At 33.5% G+C, this 18,838-nt stretch overlaps 3 protein-coding genes and 1 long non-coding RNA gene across 4 annotated transcripts; all 4 read left to right on the top strand.

Annotated features, from left to right (window-relative positions):
* The first annotated feature begins 10,305 nt into the window (after window positions 1-10,305).
* LOC139497982 (uncharacterized) lies at window positions 10,306-10,845 on the top strand. Its single transcript, XM_071286286.1, has one exon. It carries the CDS (start codon window positions 10,306-10,308, stop codon window positions 10,843-10,845), a length of 540 nt encoding a protein of 179 aa, XP_071142387.1.
* Window positions 10,846-11,642: 797 nt separating this feature from the next.
* On the top strand, window positions 11,643-12,479 carry LOC139497896 (uncharacterized). The gene has a single exon (XM_071286165.1). It carries the CDS (start codon window positions 11,643-11,645, stop codon window positions 12,477-12,479), a length of 837 nt encoding a protein of 278 aa, XP_071142266.1.
* Window positions 12,480-12,617: 138 nt separating this feature from the next.
* Window positions 12,618-13,730, top strand: LOC139497807 (uncharacterized). Its single transcript, XM_071286073.1, has one exon. It carries the CDS (start codon window positions 12,618-12,620, stop codon window positions 13,728-13,730), a length of 1,113 nt encoding a protein of 370 aa, XP_071142174.1.
* Window positions 13,731-14,656: 926 nt separating this feature from the next.
* On the top strand, window positions 14,657-17,311 carry LOC139499270 (uncharacterized). Its single transcript, XR_011658158.1, has 2 exons — window positions 14,657-14,890; window positions 16,742-17,311. It is a non-coding gene; the product is annotated as an uncharacterized lncRNA (long non-coding RNA).
* The last annotated feature ends 1,527 nt before the right edge of the window (window positions 17,312-18,838 follow it).

Below are 18,838 nucleotides of genomic sequence, written 5' to 3'. Positions count from 1 at the left end.
ATACGATTTTTTTGTTATTACGAACAAAAGTATTGAAAATGTGTGTACATGCGTTTGTTTGTAATTGTCCGGTGGTGGCTTTTTTTTGGGGGGGGGGGGGGGGGGGAGAAGGGGTTTAAATTTGTAGGTCTTTGGGGTATTTATTGACTGTTTTTCCTTCTTCCAGGTGTTGACTTGAAAAACAAATAATAGAAATTCCACTTTTTCCTCACACTTCCCCACCTCCAATGAACGAAAATTACCATAATTATTACTTATTTATTTATTTTAACATGTATTGTTATCCGAAAGATATTTCTACTTATGTAGCTTTCGTTTTTGACTGGTAACCGATTTAATAGAGTGCAAAATAACATTCCTTATCGCTTGTTATAAATTTATTTCTTCAATGAATACTCATAAAAATATTTTGTTTAATAATATATAATTTGGATCACTAGTGAGTCTACAATATAATAATTATTACGGTGAGGTTGAATTCCCAAACTTTTGACAGAAAAAAAATATATCTCTGTAGATTAACAATACTTTCAGGTACAGATATGATTTTTTTAAGTGCTTGTGACCATCCACAAAAATTTGCGGTCATCCGATGATAAGAACTTCACTACTTTGATTATATATGTTCTTATCTATACCAGTTTCAAGAAAAGGTTTCTCTATAGATAAGTTATCAAGATAATAGCCAATAAAACAACAAAACTCTGAAAAGCCAAAATTGCCCAAAAAGGACCTTTACTATAGAGTATACTCAGACACATTGTATTTTTTTTAAAATCTATCATACATAGTTTCCAGGATAAACGCAAAATATTAAAAGCCGTTGCCGTAAATCTACAGTTTGAAAAATTCAAAACACAACTCTCTATCTGTAAGAGAACAACAGGTCTCAGTAAACAATAAATAAATGCAGTATGTTTAAGTTCATTTAGACACCAATCTGATTAAATTACAGGTATTGTGTGTTCAAGCTTTGCTTACGCCGATCTGAAAACGCTCAATTCAAGACAATTGGGATTCTCTGTTTTTGTCGGATTTATCCACACACCTTCAAAAATATGAAGGCTGAAATTCTATCGGCTGATGTTATATTAACCAAGACAGAAAGTAAAACGAAGTCTTGTCAGATCCTTGTAACCAAAGGTTAGACAGATGATCTGTACATAATATATTAATCATTTGTTAGACTGTAGTGTGGGTAGGAGCACGTGTATTTTCTTAATGGACTTTAATAAAAAAAAAAAGAACATGGTTATTTTTTTTTTAATTTCATTATTGTTTTATTTTTCTCTGATTTTAAGTGGAAAACAAATTATTTCGCTTCGCTTCCCTTCCCCCACCTCTTCAAACAAAAATGAGCGACCTACCACAAAACCTTTTATATTGCGGGTTACTGCATGTGGTGGTGCTTTCGTAGTAGCATGTTAGCAAAGAGTGGGAGAGGTCATTGGTACGACCCCCGGTCGGGCCAAATCCAAAGACTTTCAAATTGATATTTGCTGCTTCCCTGCTATGCACGCGAAATTAGAAAAAGAGCAAACGCTGGTCGGCTCGGAATCAGAAGAATTTGTCCGGGTAAGGTGAAATGTCTCCCTTCAAAAAATTACCTTGTGAGCTAGCATGTTAAAAATGTCGGTCTAGTACAAAGCAGGGTTAATATTCATATCACATTACAGCTATTTTCCTAAAGCATGTAGTTCAAAGGTTTGATTTGCTTTGTTTCTATTACTGTTTGCTCATGCATTCAAATTAAGTTTTACAATTCTAATCAACAGATAGGCTGGGTTTCACTTTTTATGATGTTATTGAATGCTTGAACAAACATTTATACAAACAAAGCAAGCGAGCCAACCAAACCTTTAAACTACATACATTAGGAAAATAGCTGTAAAATGTTCTTGTACGAATACGCATATCAATTTGCCGCTGCACATCAAGCATCCATCCATAGATATCTATATTGAAGTTGTGAAATATGTGCTCGCTGGTCGTTTGGTGTGAATAGTCGAACTACTGTATCACTAGTCTGTCGACAATTAGGTGTGTGAGTTGGAATACCGCATGTGGCAGGTAAGCTCGACGCCTATCTTAATTGACCAGAATTGTCATTTTTCCAAACGAAGGTCGGGTGGTCTCTCTGGGAACTTCTGCTTCCTCCACTAATATAAACTCACCGCCACGAAATAGCATGAAAGTGTTGAAAGTGGCGTTAAATATTTATCAATCAACAAATTAATCAATCAATTATAATTATGGCCTCTAAATCTATATCTTTATTCTCATAAAGTCAAAGTATGACATCAGTACAGAGATAACAATAATAACTTTACAATATATACAAAACAAGAGGGAGAGGTTTCAAAAGTCTTTAGGCAGGAGGACAAACGCATGTGTTGATATATATTTTTTTATAAATGAACAAAGCATCTTCAAGACTGGTTTTCGAGTACTCGACACAATATATTAAAAAAATTAAGATATATTTTTAATTCTCTTTCCAGATCTTCTGGTATAGTTCTGTTAAGTCCTGTAATATTTTACTCACTAAGGCATTTTTTAGTCAATCAAAAGTAAAGAAAATAGAAAAGGTGACAAGTTTTCTCCTTGTCGAACACCGTTGTCGCAAGCAAGTATTCCGAATTATAATTACTAGAAGATGACAGCGAAATCGCGGAACAATTGGGCAAGTGTTGAAACAAAGAGTGTGGACACAGTAATAAGGTTTACACATTAAGGATTTGGACACGGTTAATGCATTTAATTCTTCTTCGTTAAAGAGACGAAAACGAGGAACATAATGCAAAAGACGGGCATCACCCCATTCATCTCTGTTGGAAAATAAAAATATTAAATACCCTAAATTGAAAAAGTGTGGCAAAGTGTGATTTTCAGTGTGTTTTTTTCCCCCTTTTAACTAAATAACCGTATGAACTACGTAAAATCATTTGACATTACCGAAAACAATCAAAATGAGTACACAATGAAAAAACTCCCATCTAATCGGATGAAATATAAAATCCTAAACACTTCACCAAGAATCAACCCCTCTGTATCTCAGAAACCGTTGACGCCACTCCAAATCTGTTGACAAACTCAAGCTGCAGAATATTATTAGCAATTAAAAAAATCTCCAGTAAAATAAACAATCTGTATATACAAATATGTGAACATTACCCAACCTGACCATTTCGCATTTCGCGGGCAGTACGTGGACTAAGCATGCGGTCTCCGAATTTGGATATTTTGGCTTTTCTGTGGAAAAAAGATTGTTTCAAAGACAAATAAAGGAAGTACAAAACACTACAGGTATACGTCATATCACAAATATTTCCGACTTTTTATGGTTTTGGAGGAGTAATACTACATTAAATATCTTACCATTTACATTATTCAATAACATTTTATAAAAAAAAACCATCTCGCCATATTATGCATGAGTAGATAAATTTATAGCTATTGTTGTGAAATATTTTTAAAACTGACTCTGAGTATAATGGTGTATTTTGCAATGAAAAGAAATAAGAAGATGTGGTATGAGAGGCAATGAGAACACTCTCTATCCAAGTCATATAATTTGTAAGAGTAAACAATCATAGGTCAAAGTAAGACCTTCAACACGTAGCCTTTGCTTAACCCAAATAGCAAGCTATAAAGAGTCTCAACATTTGTTTTATCATATTTTCGCCACAGCCGCAAATTTCTCCAATTAGCTCCTGTATTAATTAATCTTAATCTCCTTCTGAAATGTTTGAAACGTTGATTTTGTTAAATTGCATTGTCTCATTTTCCCTATTAATTGCACTCTCGCTAGCGATAGACACATATTTGAGCCAGGTTTATAGTTTACAGAAGCAGATCGGAATCAGTTATGACGTAGACGGTAATCATTCTTATCGTAATCATGTTCATTGACCATAACGACGATGAAAGCACATCATATAATGACGTTTCGACATCATATAATGAAGTAAACCAAACCACATCATATAAGATTACAAGCACATAATAGAATGACACAACCACATCATATAAAGATATTTGCACATAATATAATGGTAACTGCACATCATATCATGATATGTACACATGATATAAGTATAATTGCACATGATATAAGTATATTTGCACATCATATAAGGATCTTTGCACATAATAGAATTAATTGCATAACAGTGTGGTCGACAGTAAAACGTTTGTAGGTTGTAACTTGTTTGTCAATGGCTATGATTTTATGCTCACCCAGTCTGTCAGAGGCCTTCCAGTGGGGATTGAAATATTCACTTGTTACACATTCCGATACATAAAATGAAACTTTCTCTTTACAAAGCTTAATATAGGTCAAGGTACGACCTGCAACACGGAGCCTTGGCTCACACCGAACAGCAAGTTATAGAGGGCCCCAAAACTACTAGTGTAAAACCATTCAAACGGGAAAACCAACGAGAAACGAAAAACACATATGAACTACATAAACAGACGACATCATGCATTGTATCATGTATTGCTTTTAAAGCCAATTAAGTAAAAAAAAAATAATCTGAAAGAACGTGCGATATCATATTAGGAAAATTGATGGTCAAACCATAACAAAAAATCAAGTAAAGAATTTTAAGTATTCAACCTTTATAGCTTGCTCTTAGGTGTGAGCCAAGACTCCGTGTTGAAGGCCATTTTTATTTATTTTCAAATTACAAAGGTTATTCCTGATTAGTATTTTTAATTATTTTATTTAGGCGTTTAGAACCTTTGGTGACCTCACAGTTTAAATTTCTATGATAAGTACGTCGTGAGCAGTGGGCATTACAGACGAACGTTCACCTAATTTCCCCCAGTCAATGAATGGCCATAGCTACACTGTTATGAATTTCATTCTATAAGTACATTTGCACATCATATAAGAATGTTTGCACATGATATAAGTACATTCGCACATCAAATAAGCACATTTACACATCATATAAGTATATATGCACATCATATAAGTATATATGCACATCATTTAAGTATGTTTGCACATCATATAATGATGTTTGCACATCATATAAGGATGTTTGCACATCATATAAGGATGTTAGCACATCATATAAGGATGTTTGCACATCATATAAGGATGTTTGCACATCATATAAGGATGTTTGCACATCATATAAAGGTCTTTGCACATCATATAAAGGTATATGTACATCATATAATGAAAATGGTCATAACAAGACAGTGTTGGCGTTCCATACAAAAGTAACATAGGTTAGTGCATCGGACTATACAAAAACATAAGTTCCTGGTTCGATCACCGTTCCGGTGAGAAAATTTCCAATCCACTATTAATAAATATGTTTAAACTAACAATAGCCACACACTTGACTTTGTGGATTACATTATTTTTTTTCATCATCCTACATATGTCTTTTGATATTGTTCATACATGTAAATACTAAAAGTCTTACACTGTATCTATATATTTTGCTCCGAGACCAAGAACATGATAAAATAGATAAATTAAAACTTGCGCTTTAGATTAAGAAAGGGTTTGAAAGATTTTGTATCATTTTTTCCAGTTCTTCTGGAGTCCTTGAGCCCTTCCCTCGCCAACAATATATAGTTTACTTTATTTGTAAAAGAGGCTAGTTACGCTACAATATTATCATCTTATTAACCTCTCCAAACTTAAAAATAAAGATCACGCACCCTTATTGTTTAGATTGATAAAGACTTTTGCATCCGTCGACATTATCTTCGATTAAAGTAGTATTGATCTGACAACCGCTGTGCATGTATACTTTAACGACCTTTAAATGAATGACATATGACAACATTGTCATTTTTTGAATGACAATTAAACTGTGTTGGAAAGATAACATAAATACACTTTCGTTTTTCGTTTTTTGTTTTTGTGAAATCAAAAATGAAAAATGAAAACACTTTCATTTTTCGATTTTAGTTTTTGAGAAATCAAAATTGAAAAATGAAAATACTTTTGTTTTTCGTTTTTTGTTTGTGAAATCAAAAACGAAATATCGAAAACACTTTTGTTTTTTCATTTTGGTTTTTAAGAAATCAAAAACGAAAAATGAAAACACTTTCGTTTTTCGTTTTTGTTTTTAAGAAATCAAAAACGAAAAATGAAAACACTTTCGTTTTTCGTTTTTGTTTTTAAGAAATCAAAAACGAAAAATGAAAACACTTACGTTTTTCATTTTGGTTTTTATGAAATCAAAAATGAAAAATGAAAACACTTTCGTTTTTTGTGTTTTGTTTTTGATATTTCAAAACGAAAAAACGAATGGACGCAGATATACACGGACCCTCTAAACATAGTTCAAAATGAAATTTCCAAAAGGTGATTTCTCATGGTCCTAAGTTTAGAGAACACCAACACATCAATTGGAACCATAACTTCAAAATTATTATGTATTCCCATGAGGGGACTATGCATGAGCCCGGGCTTAACGAGAAGAAGTTGAACTTGACACTTTGTCAGAACGGGTCAAAACATTATGGTCTCTGAGAAAACGTCGCATTCATAAGTTAAAAAACTGTGTTAATGATCGACCAAAGTCCGTTTTCAGAGACAAATAGGATGTGAAATGTATATCATCTCTTCATGATAAATATGATGTTGTTTCTGCGGACAAAGCTTCAAATTATATTGTCTTTGTATGTAAATCGTACTACTACGAGTATCTTCTAAAAGAATAGGTATAAATGAACACTCAGGTTATCCCACATCCAAAGACATATCGCTTGATAAGGATGAGATTTTGACGAATCATAAGTCCTTTATAATTTCAATGAACATGGCATTGAACAACAAATTGGAGGACTTACCGTGTTTGTATTGGATTCCTAAGCTTCACAAAATTCCGTACAAACAACGGTACACTACCTGCTAATCTGCATTTTCGACCAAAGAATTGTCTATTAGATTCACCACACCAAAATTCTGTCCACAGTGAAAGAGGGTCTTCAGAAATACTGTGAAACTGTTTACTCGCGTAGTGGTATTTACAATATGTGGATTATAGAAAACTCTAAAGAACTTCTAGATAATTTCAAATCTCGATCTTTTTCTGAAAATAGTTCTATCAAAAAGAAAACGCTTGTATCAAAAAGTAAAATTACAAAAATACTGAACTCAGAGCAAAATCAATTCGGAAAGTCCATAATCACATGGCAAAATCAAATAACAAAACGCATCAAAAACGAATAGACAAGAACTGTCATATTCCTGACTTGGTACAGGCATTTTCAAATGTAGAAAATGGTGGATTGAACCTGGTTTTATAGCTAGCTAAACCTCTCACTTGTATGACAGTCGCATCAAATTCCATTATATTGTCACCGATGCGTGAACAAAACAAACAGACACAATAGGCAAAAATGTCAAAAATAGGGGTACAGCAGTCAACATTGTGTTATCATCTTAATCATTATAAAAACAACAAATGTAACGAAGAAGCACAAAAAGGCATACATCAAATTAACATTCTCATTTTGATTATATTATACGATTTTATTTGTCTATGTAAAATGCACTCATCAAGGAAGGAGGGTTTTTAGTACTTGTGTAAAATTGCGCGTTTGAAATTCGCAAGTCAGGAATATGACAGTTGTTATCCTTTCGTTTGATATGTTTGAGCTTTTGATTTTTTCATTTGATTAGGAACTTTCCCTTTTGAATATTCCTTGGAGTTCAGTTTTTTTGTATTTTACTGTTTTCTTGATAGATGTTAGGAAACTCCAACTCCTCTTTATTTACCTGTTACTCCGTTTGAATATAATATAATTTGACTCCGTTAATTGTTTAATGACTCCTGTAATTGTATGTTTTCTTTGTTATTTACTCATTATGAAATCGTGCAACGGAGTTAACGGAGATATATTTTATATATAAACAAGAACATTGATAATATTAATTAGATGTTAACAAATAATAAAATGCTGTAACATGATACAAATGGATTATTAAAGGATATGTTATTCAGTTGAGTTTGTGTTTTATTCTTATGTTAGTGTAACGAATACTTCACAACATTAAATGGTGCCGGAACCCGGGAATTAAGTGTATTCCGAAATTGGAACTTAATTCAGGAAATTCAACATGTCAAATGTGCGATTCCTCAAAGGTGTGCGAACAAGGTACAGGAACAGTATTTAGACAGAAATACTGAACGGGAAGCAAATGTTATCCTCGGAGGTAGATAAACTCGATGAACAACGTTTTGTGTTGGAGGCAACGAAATTTGCTGACAAGCTGAAGATGTATTCCGAAAAATTAGAAATTCAAAGTGGGAAACGTGCTTGTGCTTTGGAAGATGAAGGGGAAGTCATAGATGATATTGTGGTGAAGATTGTGAGCTGTGTTCAAGTGTGATGGATTGTTACTTGGATCTGATACAATCTAAAGAAAGGTTAGTTGACTTTATTAAAAAGGAAAGCATAGAAGTTAAAGAAAACGAATTATCTAGCCAAATTGTAGAGTTACAAAGGGAAATGAAAGATATTATGAAAAGTAAAAAAAAAAACAACATGAAATCTTTAAGAAACAGTCGATAAATGAAAAAGAAAATTCTACTTGTTCTATAAAATTACCAAAATTAGATCTTCCTTTTTTAATGGTGAGAAAATAAAGTGGATGGAGTTTTGGGATTCATTTCAAAGTTCCGTACATGCAAATACAAAGTTGACAGATATCGAGAAATTCAATTATCTTTGGAGCAAGCTACAAGGAGAAGCTAAACGTGTAGTGTCAGGTTTAACTTTATCAAGTGATAATTATTCTTTGGCCATTAACATATTAGAGGAAAGATTTGGAAACAAACAAGATGTGATTGATATTCATTATAATCAATTAATAAATCTTCCAACGCCATCGAACAAAATTTCTAGTTTGAGAGATTTTATAGATAAATTTAACAGACATATTCGAAGTCTGGAAATTTTGAAACAGGACGTGAACCAAGACGTGTTTGTATCTATTATCAGATCAAAACTACCCGACGATGTGTTGCTTCAATTAGAAATTCAAAAAGGAGCTAAGGCGAAGTGGAAAATATCAAGTCTTTGTGAAAAATTACAAGATTATGTTGTAGCACGAAAAAAATCTGATAAAACAGAAATAGAAAAGGATCTTTCAAACTCACAAGGGAGTTTTAATGGATCCTTCAATTCCCACAAGCCATGGCAGAATAAAAACGGAAAATAAAACGGAAGTTTTAGAAGTGGAACACAAAATAGAAATATAAATTCAGCAGAAGCCTTAGTCGCTTCGACAGAACGAAATTTTAGTTATTTCGATAAGTGTAGATATTGCCAGGAGCAACATTGGAGTGATGAATGTAAAAAATTTCAGAGTGTTGAAGATAGAAAACAGATAAAGGCTGTTGTTTCAAATGCCTGAGATATGGTCACAAATCCAATGATTGCAAGAAGGGACAATTATGTGTTCATTGTGGCGAAAAAAATTCGCATCATCGGAGCTTGTGCCCAAAGAAATTCAAAATGAAAATGATAAGTGTACATTTATCAGAAGAAAACTGTCATAGTTCTATCGAAGAATTAAGAAGACAGGAAGAATTTTCTGTAAATATGGAAAGTAATGAAGACCCTACAGAGAATATGTTAGTTTCATCAAGTGAAATGGTACTTATGCAAACAGCAACAACAGATGTGGTCAATCCAAAGAATAAGGAAAAGGTGGAGACAAGAATTTTGTTTGACTCAGGATCGCAGAGAACTTATATTTCCCAAAGTCTTGCATCAAAGCTGAAATTGAAAGGAGACAAAGAAGAAGAATTGAAACTTGTTACGTTTGGAAGTGAGAAACCTAAAATTGTGAAAACATCATCGACGAATCTTTCGATCAAATTAAATAACGGGAAGAATTTCAACCTTATAGCGAACATTGTGCCAGTGATTAGTGGATGAGTACATAGGAAAAGTCTAGATGCTTCAACAATGGAACATTTAAAACACTTTGTGAAAGAAGTTGAACCTGCCGATGAATTGCCATTTCAGAATGAATCATCATCCATTGAACTTCTAATTGGAAATGACTATTATCTTGATTTTATTCTTTCGAACAAAGTAGAAATTCAACCAGGATTATATCTTCTAGCTTCAAAACTTGGATGGATTGTAACTGGTAGGACTCGTGAAACATATGAAGAGAAATCAGAGACTGGTTTGCTTATTCTTTCCAACACTAGCTCGTTCGACATATCGGACATTGAAAACCAAGATCAGTCGATTGTTGCCCAAGCAGTGATGTGATTTATTGACCTTGAGTCGATAGAGATTATTGAAAATATGGAGACATCTAGTGACAAGAAAGCTATGGAATATTTCAAAGAAACTTTAAAATTCAAAAATGGAAGATACTATGTTAAATGGCCATGGAAGAAAAATACGCCAGAACTTCCAGACAATCGTGAATTAGCTCTTGGTAGATTGAAGTCATGTGTAGCTCGTATGAGAAAGAAACCTGGCCTATTAACAAAATATGACACTATCATACAAGATCAGATACAGACAGGTATTGTTGAAGAAGTGAATGAGTCTTGGACTGATGGAAGAAAACATTATATACCCCAGCATGCAGTGAAAACCCCACAGAAATCAACAACAAAAGTGAGAATAGTGTACGATGCGTCGGCAAAAACCAACAAGGAAATGACAAGTTTGAATGAATGTTTATACCGAGGTCCCGTTCTTCTGAACAATTTATGTGGAATATTCATGAGATTCAGACTACACAAGATTGCTATGGTCGCTGACATAAAGAAAGCATTCCTACAAGTAGGATTACAAGAAGATGATAGAGATGTTACATCATGCATGTGGCTGTAAGACTGTGCTAATACATATGTAGAGAGACAAAATATACAGGAATACAGATTCTGTAGAGTGCCATTCGGTGTAATTTCCAGTTTATTTCTATTGGCAGCAACAATAGAACATCATGTTGATATGTATAATACACCAATAGCAGAGAAAAAAAAGAATAATAGATATGTAGATAATCTCATTTCGGGATGTGAATCAGTTCCAGAAGCTTTGAAATTCTATTCTGACACAAAATATATCTTTAAGAAAGTGGCAATGAATTTAAGGGAATGGATGTCAAATAGTAGTTCTATAAATGAGTTATTTCCAGCGAGTGATAAGACAGATGTTTTACAAGTTAGTGTTCTTGGTCACATATGGAATATCGAGGATGATAAAATAGCAGTGAAACCTTCCAAATTTACAGTTTGTCCAGGAAAGACAACTAAACGTAGAACTTTAATGGAACTAGCAGAGATATTTGATCCCATTGGATTGTTTTCTCCTATTATCATCATTTGTGGTAAAATGTTTGTACAAGATCTATGGAAAAGAAATTTGCAATGGGACGATGAACTGTCTACAGAAGACCTTTCAAAATGGATTAACATCAGTACTGAGCTGAAACGAGTCTCTGAGGTTTTCATTCCTAGATGTGTGTATTTGCATTCAGACTTAAATGATAAACATGCAAACTTCTGTGTTTCTGTGATGCATCTGCCAGAGCTTATTCAGCAGCGGTGTATTTACATCAAACTTGTGGACAATCATCTAGAAGTGATCTCATCTTTTCGAAGTATAGATTAGCACCAGTTAAGGAGATGAGTATTCCCCGACTGGAACTTATGGCCGTCTTGATTGGTGTTAGGAGTTTAGTATTTGTGAAAAGTGAATTAAATATTTTCATTGAGGAAATGTACTTATGCAGTGATTCTCAGTGCGTTCTCAAGTGGATTTCTACTAAGAAAGAACTAAATGTGTTCGTGAAAAATAGAATAGCTGAAATCAAAGCGCACAAGGATGTCAAATTCGTGTATGTCAATACAATGGAGAATCCAGCTGATGTAGCTACAAGAGGAACTACAGCTTCTAAACTTAAAAATGATAGTCTTTGGTGGCATGGTCCCAAATGGTTACATTATGATACACAGAATTGGAAAAATGATTCTTTTGGAGATAATTCGTCTGTGGAAAAAATGTATCAATCTGAGATAAAACGTGAAAAGAGTAGATGTAGTACCTTACTTTGTAATCAGATCGAGGAAGAAAACAGACCATCTTTTGGCATAGACTGCAGAGAGTTTTCGTCTTACACAAAAGTAATACGTGTAACTGCCTGGATCCAAAGATTTGTTTCAAGGATGAAAAAAGACAAATGCAGTACTGGAAAAGTGTTAACATACAAAGAATTGAAAGTTGCCGAAATGAATTGGATAAAATATATTCAAAGGAAACATTACTCAGATGTTTGTGAAGCAATAAACGATCACAAAAGAAATAATCTACAAAGACAGCTTGGGTTGTTCATTTCTCAAGATGGAATTCTGTATTGTAGAGGAAGACTGGAAAATGCAGATATTTATGAATCTGCTAGACTACCTATTCTTCTTCCCCGTGGGGAGAACCTCACGCAGTTATTTATTGAAAAAAATCATTAGAAACAACTTCATTGTGGTGTGTCACAGACCTTAAGCAAAGTCAGGCACGGGTTTTGAATACCCCAAGGCAGAACAACTGTGAGACAAGTTCTGAGACACTGTTTGATTTGTCGTAAGCATGAAGGAGGTCCTTATCGAATGCCTGATATGCCTCCGTTTCCAAAATCAAGAGTTTCACAGTCAACTCCCTTTTCTTCAACTGGCTTAGATTATTTAGTACCCTTGATTACAAAGTCAAACGGTGAAAGCAGCAAAAGGTGGATTTGCCTTTTTACATGTTTAGTTACACGAGCAATACACTTAGAGGTTATCAATGATATGACTACAGAGGAATTCCTATATGCATTTCCAAGGTTTATCTCGGCAAGAGGTACCCCGAGTACAATAATAAGTGATAATGCAACTCAATTCAAATTAGGAAGTGAAACATTGAAGTCAGTATGGAATCATGTGATAAAAAATGAAGATGTTCAAAATTTCACCATGAATAAAGGATCATGTTGGAAAATCATTACAGAATTAGCTCCCTGGATGGGAGGTTTTTATGAAAGGTTAGTCGGAGTTGTGAAACGTTCTCTTAGAAAATCTTTGAATAAAAGACTCATAACTGATGTACAAATGAGAACTATTATTAAGGAAGTCGAAGCTGTTGTGAATTCCAGACCACTAATTTACGTAGGAGAAGACATCAATTCTAATATAACGTTGACACCAAGTCATTTTTTAACGTTGAATCCAACCACTGGGATACCAGACGTTGATTTCGATCTTCACGATCCACATTATTCGCCTTTAGAAAGTTCAATGGAGAAGTTATTAAAAGCTTGGAAAAAAGGACAGAAACTCTTAGATTCATTCTGGAATTTATGGAGAAACGAATACTTACTCAGTTTAAGAGAAAGAACGCAAACAAAGTTAAAGAGTTGCAGAGTCCAGTCATCATTTCTACCACAAATTGGAGATGTTGTGCTTATAAAAGACAATTTACCCAGATCAACATGGAGAATGGGAAGAATAGTGAAACGTATATCAAGTAATGATGGTGAAATTAGGAGTGCAAAAGTACAAGTGTCTACTGGACTAATATTAGGAAGACCATTGAATCTTCTTTATCCTCTAGAATTGGAGGGTCATAATGAAAATAAGGAAGTCAAGAAATTTGACAAAGATCCAGTTTCAATTGCTAGACCTACTAAACGATTAAGTGCAGAAATTGCAAAGCATAAAATTAAATCGATATTAAAGAAATAATTACTTCATACTGAGATGGATTTCTTGGATTTCGTATTATGTGTTTTATTCGTTATTTTCATTTGAAATGAATGTGTTAAATTTATCATTATTAATATGATAACAAATTCAAATATTATTATAATTTGTGATTTAATTCTGTTTGAACTGTGTTTTGTTAAGTTAACCTGTTTATGGGCGTTTTTCAATAAAAGCGTTCCTTTCAGACCTAAAAAAAAAAAGGAAAATCAACAAGTCTAAAATTTATTTTCAAGAGTTATTTTGAATACCTCTATTATAGAACTGTTTGTAAACAAAAAGTGCAATCTTAAGGTGGCTCACCCCAATAGTGACCCCCGGTAGAATTTTTTTATTTTCACATATTCTGTAGATTTTTTTATGCTGAATCCAAAAATGCAAAGAAAAAAGGGGGTCACCAGGCTCGTTTTCTCCTCAAATTGAAGCGAAAAGTGCGATTTTGACCCTATTTCCAAACATGCCCACCCTTCCAACAATAACCGTTACATCAAATTCAAAGACTTTTAAAACCAAGTCAGTATGATTTTTATGTGAAAAAACATTAGAATTTGAAATGTAAACCTTTCCCTTGGTTGTTTTTGACTTAAAAATCCTTTTATTTTCAGATTAATGTCTAAATTTTGCATTTTCTAATTTTAGTTTAAGGCAAAAAATATTGGTTTAATCGATTTTTCGTAAAATTTCCCAGGTAGATTTTTTTTAAAAACAGATATGTCAAAGCTACGAACTTTTCGAACATTTTAAGGTAAAATAAAATGGGGGTCACCAGGCTTTTAAAAAAGTTACGAGCTTTTGTTTAACCCCTCTACCCCATAAGGTCTAATTTCATTGCACTCCATTAATTACTTAATTGTGAATTCTTTATTGATGGCTTTGATAAGATAATGTTTGTAATTATATCAATAAACGATTGCTGAATATAAATGTGGTTATCGTATTACTGTTTGTTATGAAAAAGTGAAATTTTGATTATTTTGGTGAAATACGGTAATTTTGTCTGGCGCGAGTTGCTTCCCTCTAATTTGGCGCCATTATCGGACCAGAGGAATTTCAAGGTCGCCATTGCCGAGCAGCATACTATATTGATGAATACGACCATGTACATGCATAACAGACATTGTGGCGAATATACAACGATGAAGGTAGAGTTATTACTTAAGAAAACATAGATTTCGATATATTAGGCAGCCAAATGTTATCTTTATAACGAAAAATACAAACTTGGGGGTTGTCTCAAAATACTCGCTACTGTTGGATGTGCTCCTCATTAGCAGGAGGAAGATACAGAAAAGAAGAAGAAGAAGTTGAAAATCACTGCGGCTGAAACCTTGCACGGGCTCAATTTCTGTTCCATGTTTAATATTATAGATCGTTATAGCTGGTATCTTATTTATGTGTTTATTTTACCTTTTACAGACAAGTTGTAAACATGTCTGGCCAGTTTTGCAAAATATCCGTGTGCAAACGGCCGAAGAGGAAGGGATGACATCTACTGTCATTTTTACGCTACCGTTAGCAATGGTTAGTGTCAATGAATTAGTCTTTTTTAATCATCATTTTTAATAACTTATTTCGTAGCCAAGTTAGGTTCATATTAGTCCGAGATTAGCCCCAGCTTGTCTGGCAAAACAGCCGTTGGACGTCAGAGAAATCTCGGACTAGGGTCATATGTATGTGGGGTACCCCATAACTTCCATCGGGACAGTTTCTACTCCTTGACCCCAACTATATTTCCCTTCCCATTTTACTCTAAAAATGCCCCCTTTTTACTTCAATTCTTCCATCTCCTTGCCCCAAGACAAAATATATTTCAAAGATACCCCCTTTTCCCTGATCCCTCATTCCTCTGTCTCCTTACCCCTGTCCACCCCTCTATTAAGGTCTGGGTTTGATTGACTTCTTTATTTTCTTGAGAATATGATATAATTGGCCTAATTTGTAAATGATAAACCCTACAGTAGGAGGCAAACGAAGGATTCATCTTTATCCATCACAATTTGTTTACCATTAACCCCCCCCCCCCCTAATTCTGTTAGGTATACAAAAATGTCTTAAGGTCTAGTAATAGAAGTATCAGGGTTAAACATGTACAGAATGCGGCCATAAGTATTTGTCACTTGAGATTTTTAGCTGTTCATATATATTGTATATAATATAAAAAAGAAGATGTGGTACGATTGCCAATGAGACAACTATCCACAAAAGACCAAAATGACACAGACATTAACAACTATAGGTGTATACATTTTTTCAAAAAAAAAAATATTTTGGATTGATTTTAAGCATCCTGGTACCAATAGAAGCAGTATTATCACAGTTATATTTTTTTTTGTGTCTCATTTTCATTATTTTCTGTTCAGAAATTCGATATACATGTATATTCAACCAAATTAAATTATAAAAAAATATTTTATGTTTTCTCAAGGGAAAACAAAATAAATGAAAACGAACCTATTATCAAATAAACACATATTAATTTAGACCATTTTAGTTCTTTTAAGGTTACCCTTGCATTGTCAGTCTTATCAAACTTGCATGTACCTCCCAAATTTGGTTTCTGTTCTCCAACTTCAGTTTGCCTCTACCAATGTTATGAAACTAATACACAATTAATGCATATATATATGACCATATATGCTTACTACATTGTACCAACAAACACACATGAAGTTTGAATTTTTGATGTGGTCGCTTTCACTTTTCTAGAGTTATGCCCCTTTACAAATTAAAAAAATGCTGAAATTTTGTTCCTTTCTTTAACACAAGTTTGCTTCATCCAAATGTTCTGAAACTTATATGCAATGCTTACTACAACAACACTCAGATCAAGTACAAATTTGGGTGGTGTCACCCTTTTCATCCTTTATATGCAAGCGGCTGCTCATCTGTGTCCCATGGACACATTACCATTATGAACTAGTCTACATCTATATGCTTTTGAATGTCAATAATTGTTGATTTTCTGACAGAATTACTCTGATATTTAATTTCAGGCTGCAAGTACATTTGTACATGTACATTGCAAATGGAAGGAGTGAGCTTGGAAGGTTCAACTTTACTTGGAAACTATTGGCAAAGTACTGACAGAATTTCATGAGAAGCCAGTATCATATTCTAGTCTTGCAACCGGAAACTATGCGTAAAGTGCTGAAACTTAAGAACAACATTCTACATGGATATATGCAATATATGTTGCCACAATCCACTTAAGGAGCTAAGATCAACTATAAATTGGAACTACATGTATATGCTTTAGTGCTGTCAAAATCCTTTAAAAAAATCAAATCAAAAGGACCTACTTCACCTATATATATAGCTACCTGTCCCAATGATGAATACAGATCATATATATGAGTCTACTCTTATAAATAAAACAGTGAAGGAGAATAAAAATAAAGAAAATATAGAACTGATCAGCTACTGATTGTACATGTACATGATGTATAAATGGCAACAATTCTTACATGTATACTAGTACATTGAAATTAATTATATTAATAGATGTTTTATAAATTTGATCTCATAGATATTAGAGGAATAAAATCAATCACGTTTCAAAAATTTGATTTAGTTGAGCCTTTTTTTTTAACACCAGTTTTCATGACATATTATGGTATACCATTGACTGGCCGTCGTCAGCATGTCGGACATATACTCAAAAATAATAAATACTAATAGGTACATGTAGTAGTCAATATTGTGTAATCAATAGGTCATCTTCATGTATATTTGGTGTATAAAATGATTATTAAATGTCTTATCACAAATTAAAATATCAAATAAGAGGATGTGATATGATTGTAAATGAGACACAAGAGACCAAATAACACAGAAATAACTATACCTGTAGGTCACCATATGGACTTCAACAATGAGTAAAACATATTCTGCATAGTTGGTTTTAAAGGTCTCGAAATGACAAATGAACAATTTAAAACATTTAAAATGAGAAAACTAATGGGTGATTTATGTACAAAATAATAAATGAATAACAAATATGTCTGTCTTGCAGGATTTATCTGAACTTAACCTCATTTTCATAGACTTGTCTGTTTCTTGAATTCTAAATATGTTTCAAAATATTTGGTTGATGGGATGATTGTTACAGAGTCCGACATAGGGTGGGGGCTCATTGGTGGATTATATTGCAAATAACTGAAGCCAGCCCCGCTTTGGCAGTCAGTCCCCACATTGCCACTAGAGAAATAAAATAACTAAGAAAAAAAATTAAATCACGATAATTTCCTGTCGATATGCACATCTACATAGTATGTCCTTATTATCTACAAAGTTTCATGAAATTCTGTTGTGTGGTTTCAGAGGAGTTTCGATGACAAGCTGTTTGCAGTAGTATACTGCAGCAAATAAGTTCAAAGGGGCATAACTCCTAGAAAAATAATTCGTAATTTCCTGTCGATATGCACATCTACATGGTATGTCCTTATTATCTAAAAAGGTTTTATGAAATTCTGTTGTGCGGTTTGAGAGGAGATGCAGTGACAAACTGTTGCAGTAGTATATTGAAGCAAATAGGTTCAAAGGGGCATAACTCCTAGAAAAAAAATATGTATATCTAAATAGTATGTCCTTATCTAAAAAGGTTTCATAAAATTCTATTGTGCGGTTTGAGAGGAGATGCGATGACAAACTTGCAGTAGTAAATTGAAGCAAATAAGTTCAAAGGGGCATAACTCCTAGAAAAAGTTTGAATCATAATTTCCTGTCGATATGCACATCTGCATAGTATGTCCTTATTATCTAAAAAGGTTTCCTGAAATTTTGTTGGGCGGTTTGAGAGGAGTTGTGATGACAAGAAACAGGACTGATAGACTGGCTGATGGACGGACGGACGGGTCAAAAATGTTATACCCTGCACCACTTCCTTGCGTAGGGTATAAAAATAGGAAGATGGGGTGTCATTGTTTATGAGGCAACTCTTCACCAGAGACCAATTTACATAGAAGATAACAATTATGTCCCCGTACGGACTTCAACAATTACTATAAACTGATATACCACATAGTCAAACAAATAAAAGTCCCAGAAATTACGTTTTTTTTTTTATATGACTGCACATAATGAAAATTAAA

This window comes from Mytilus edulis, chromosome 1 (genome assembly GCF_963676685.1).
Source record: "Mytilus edulis chromosome 1, xbMytEdul2.2, whole genome shotgun sequence".
Lineage (NCBI taxonomy): Eukaryota > Metazoa > Mollusca > Bivalvia > Mytilida > Mytilidae > Mytilus > Mytilus edulis.
The sequence above is the reverse complement of the archived record's forward strand: the minus strand, read 5'-3'. Positions and strand labels throughout refer to the sequence as shown.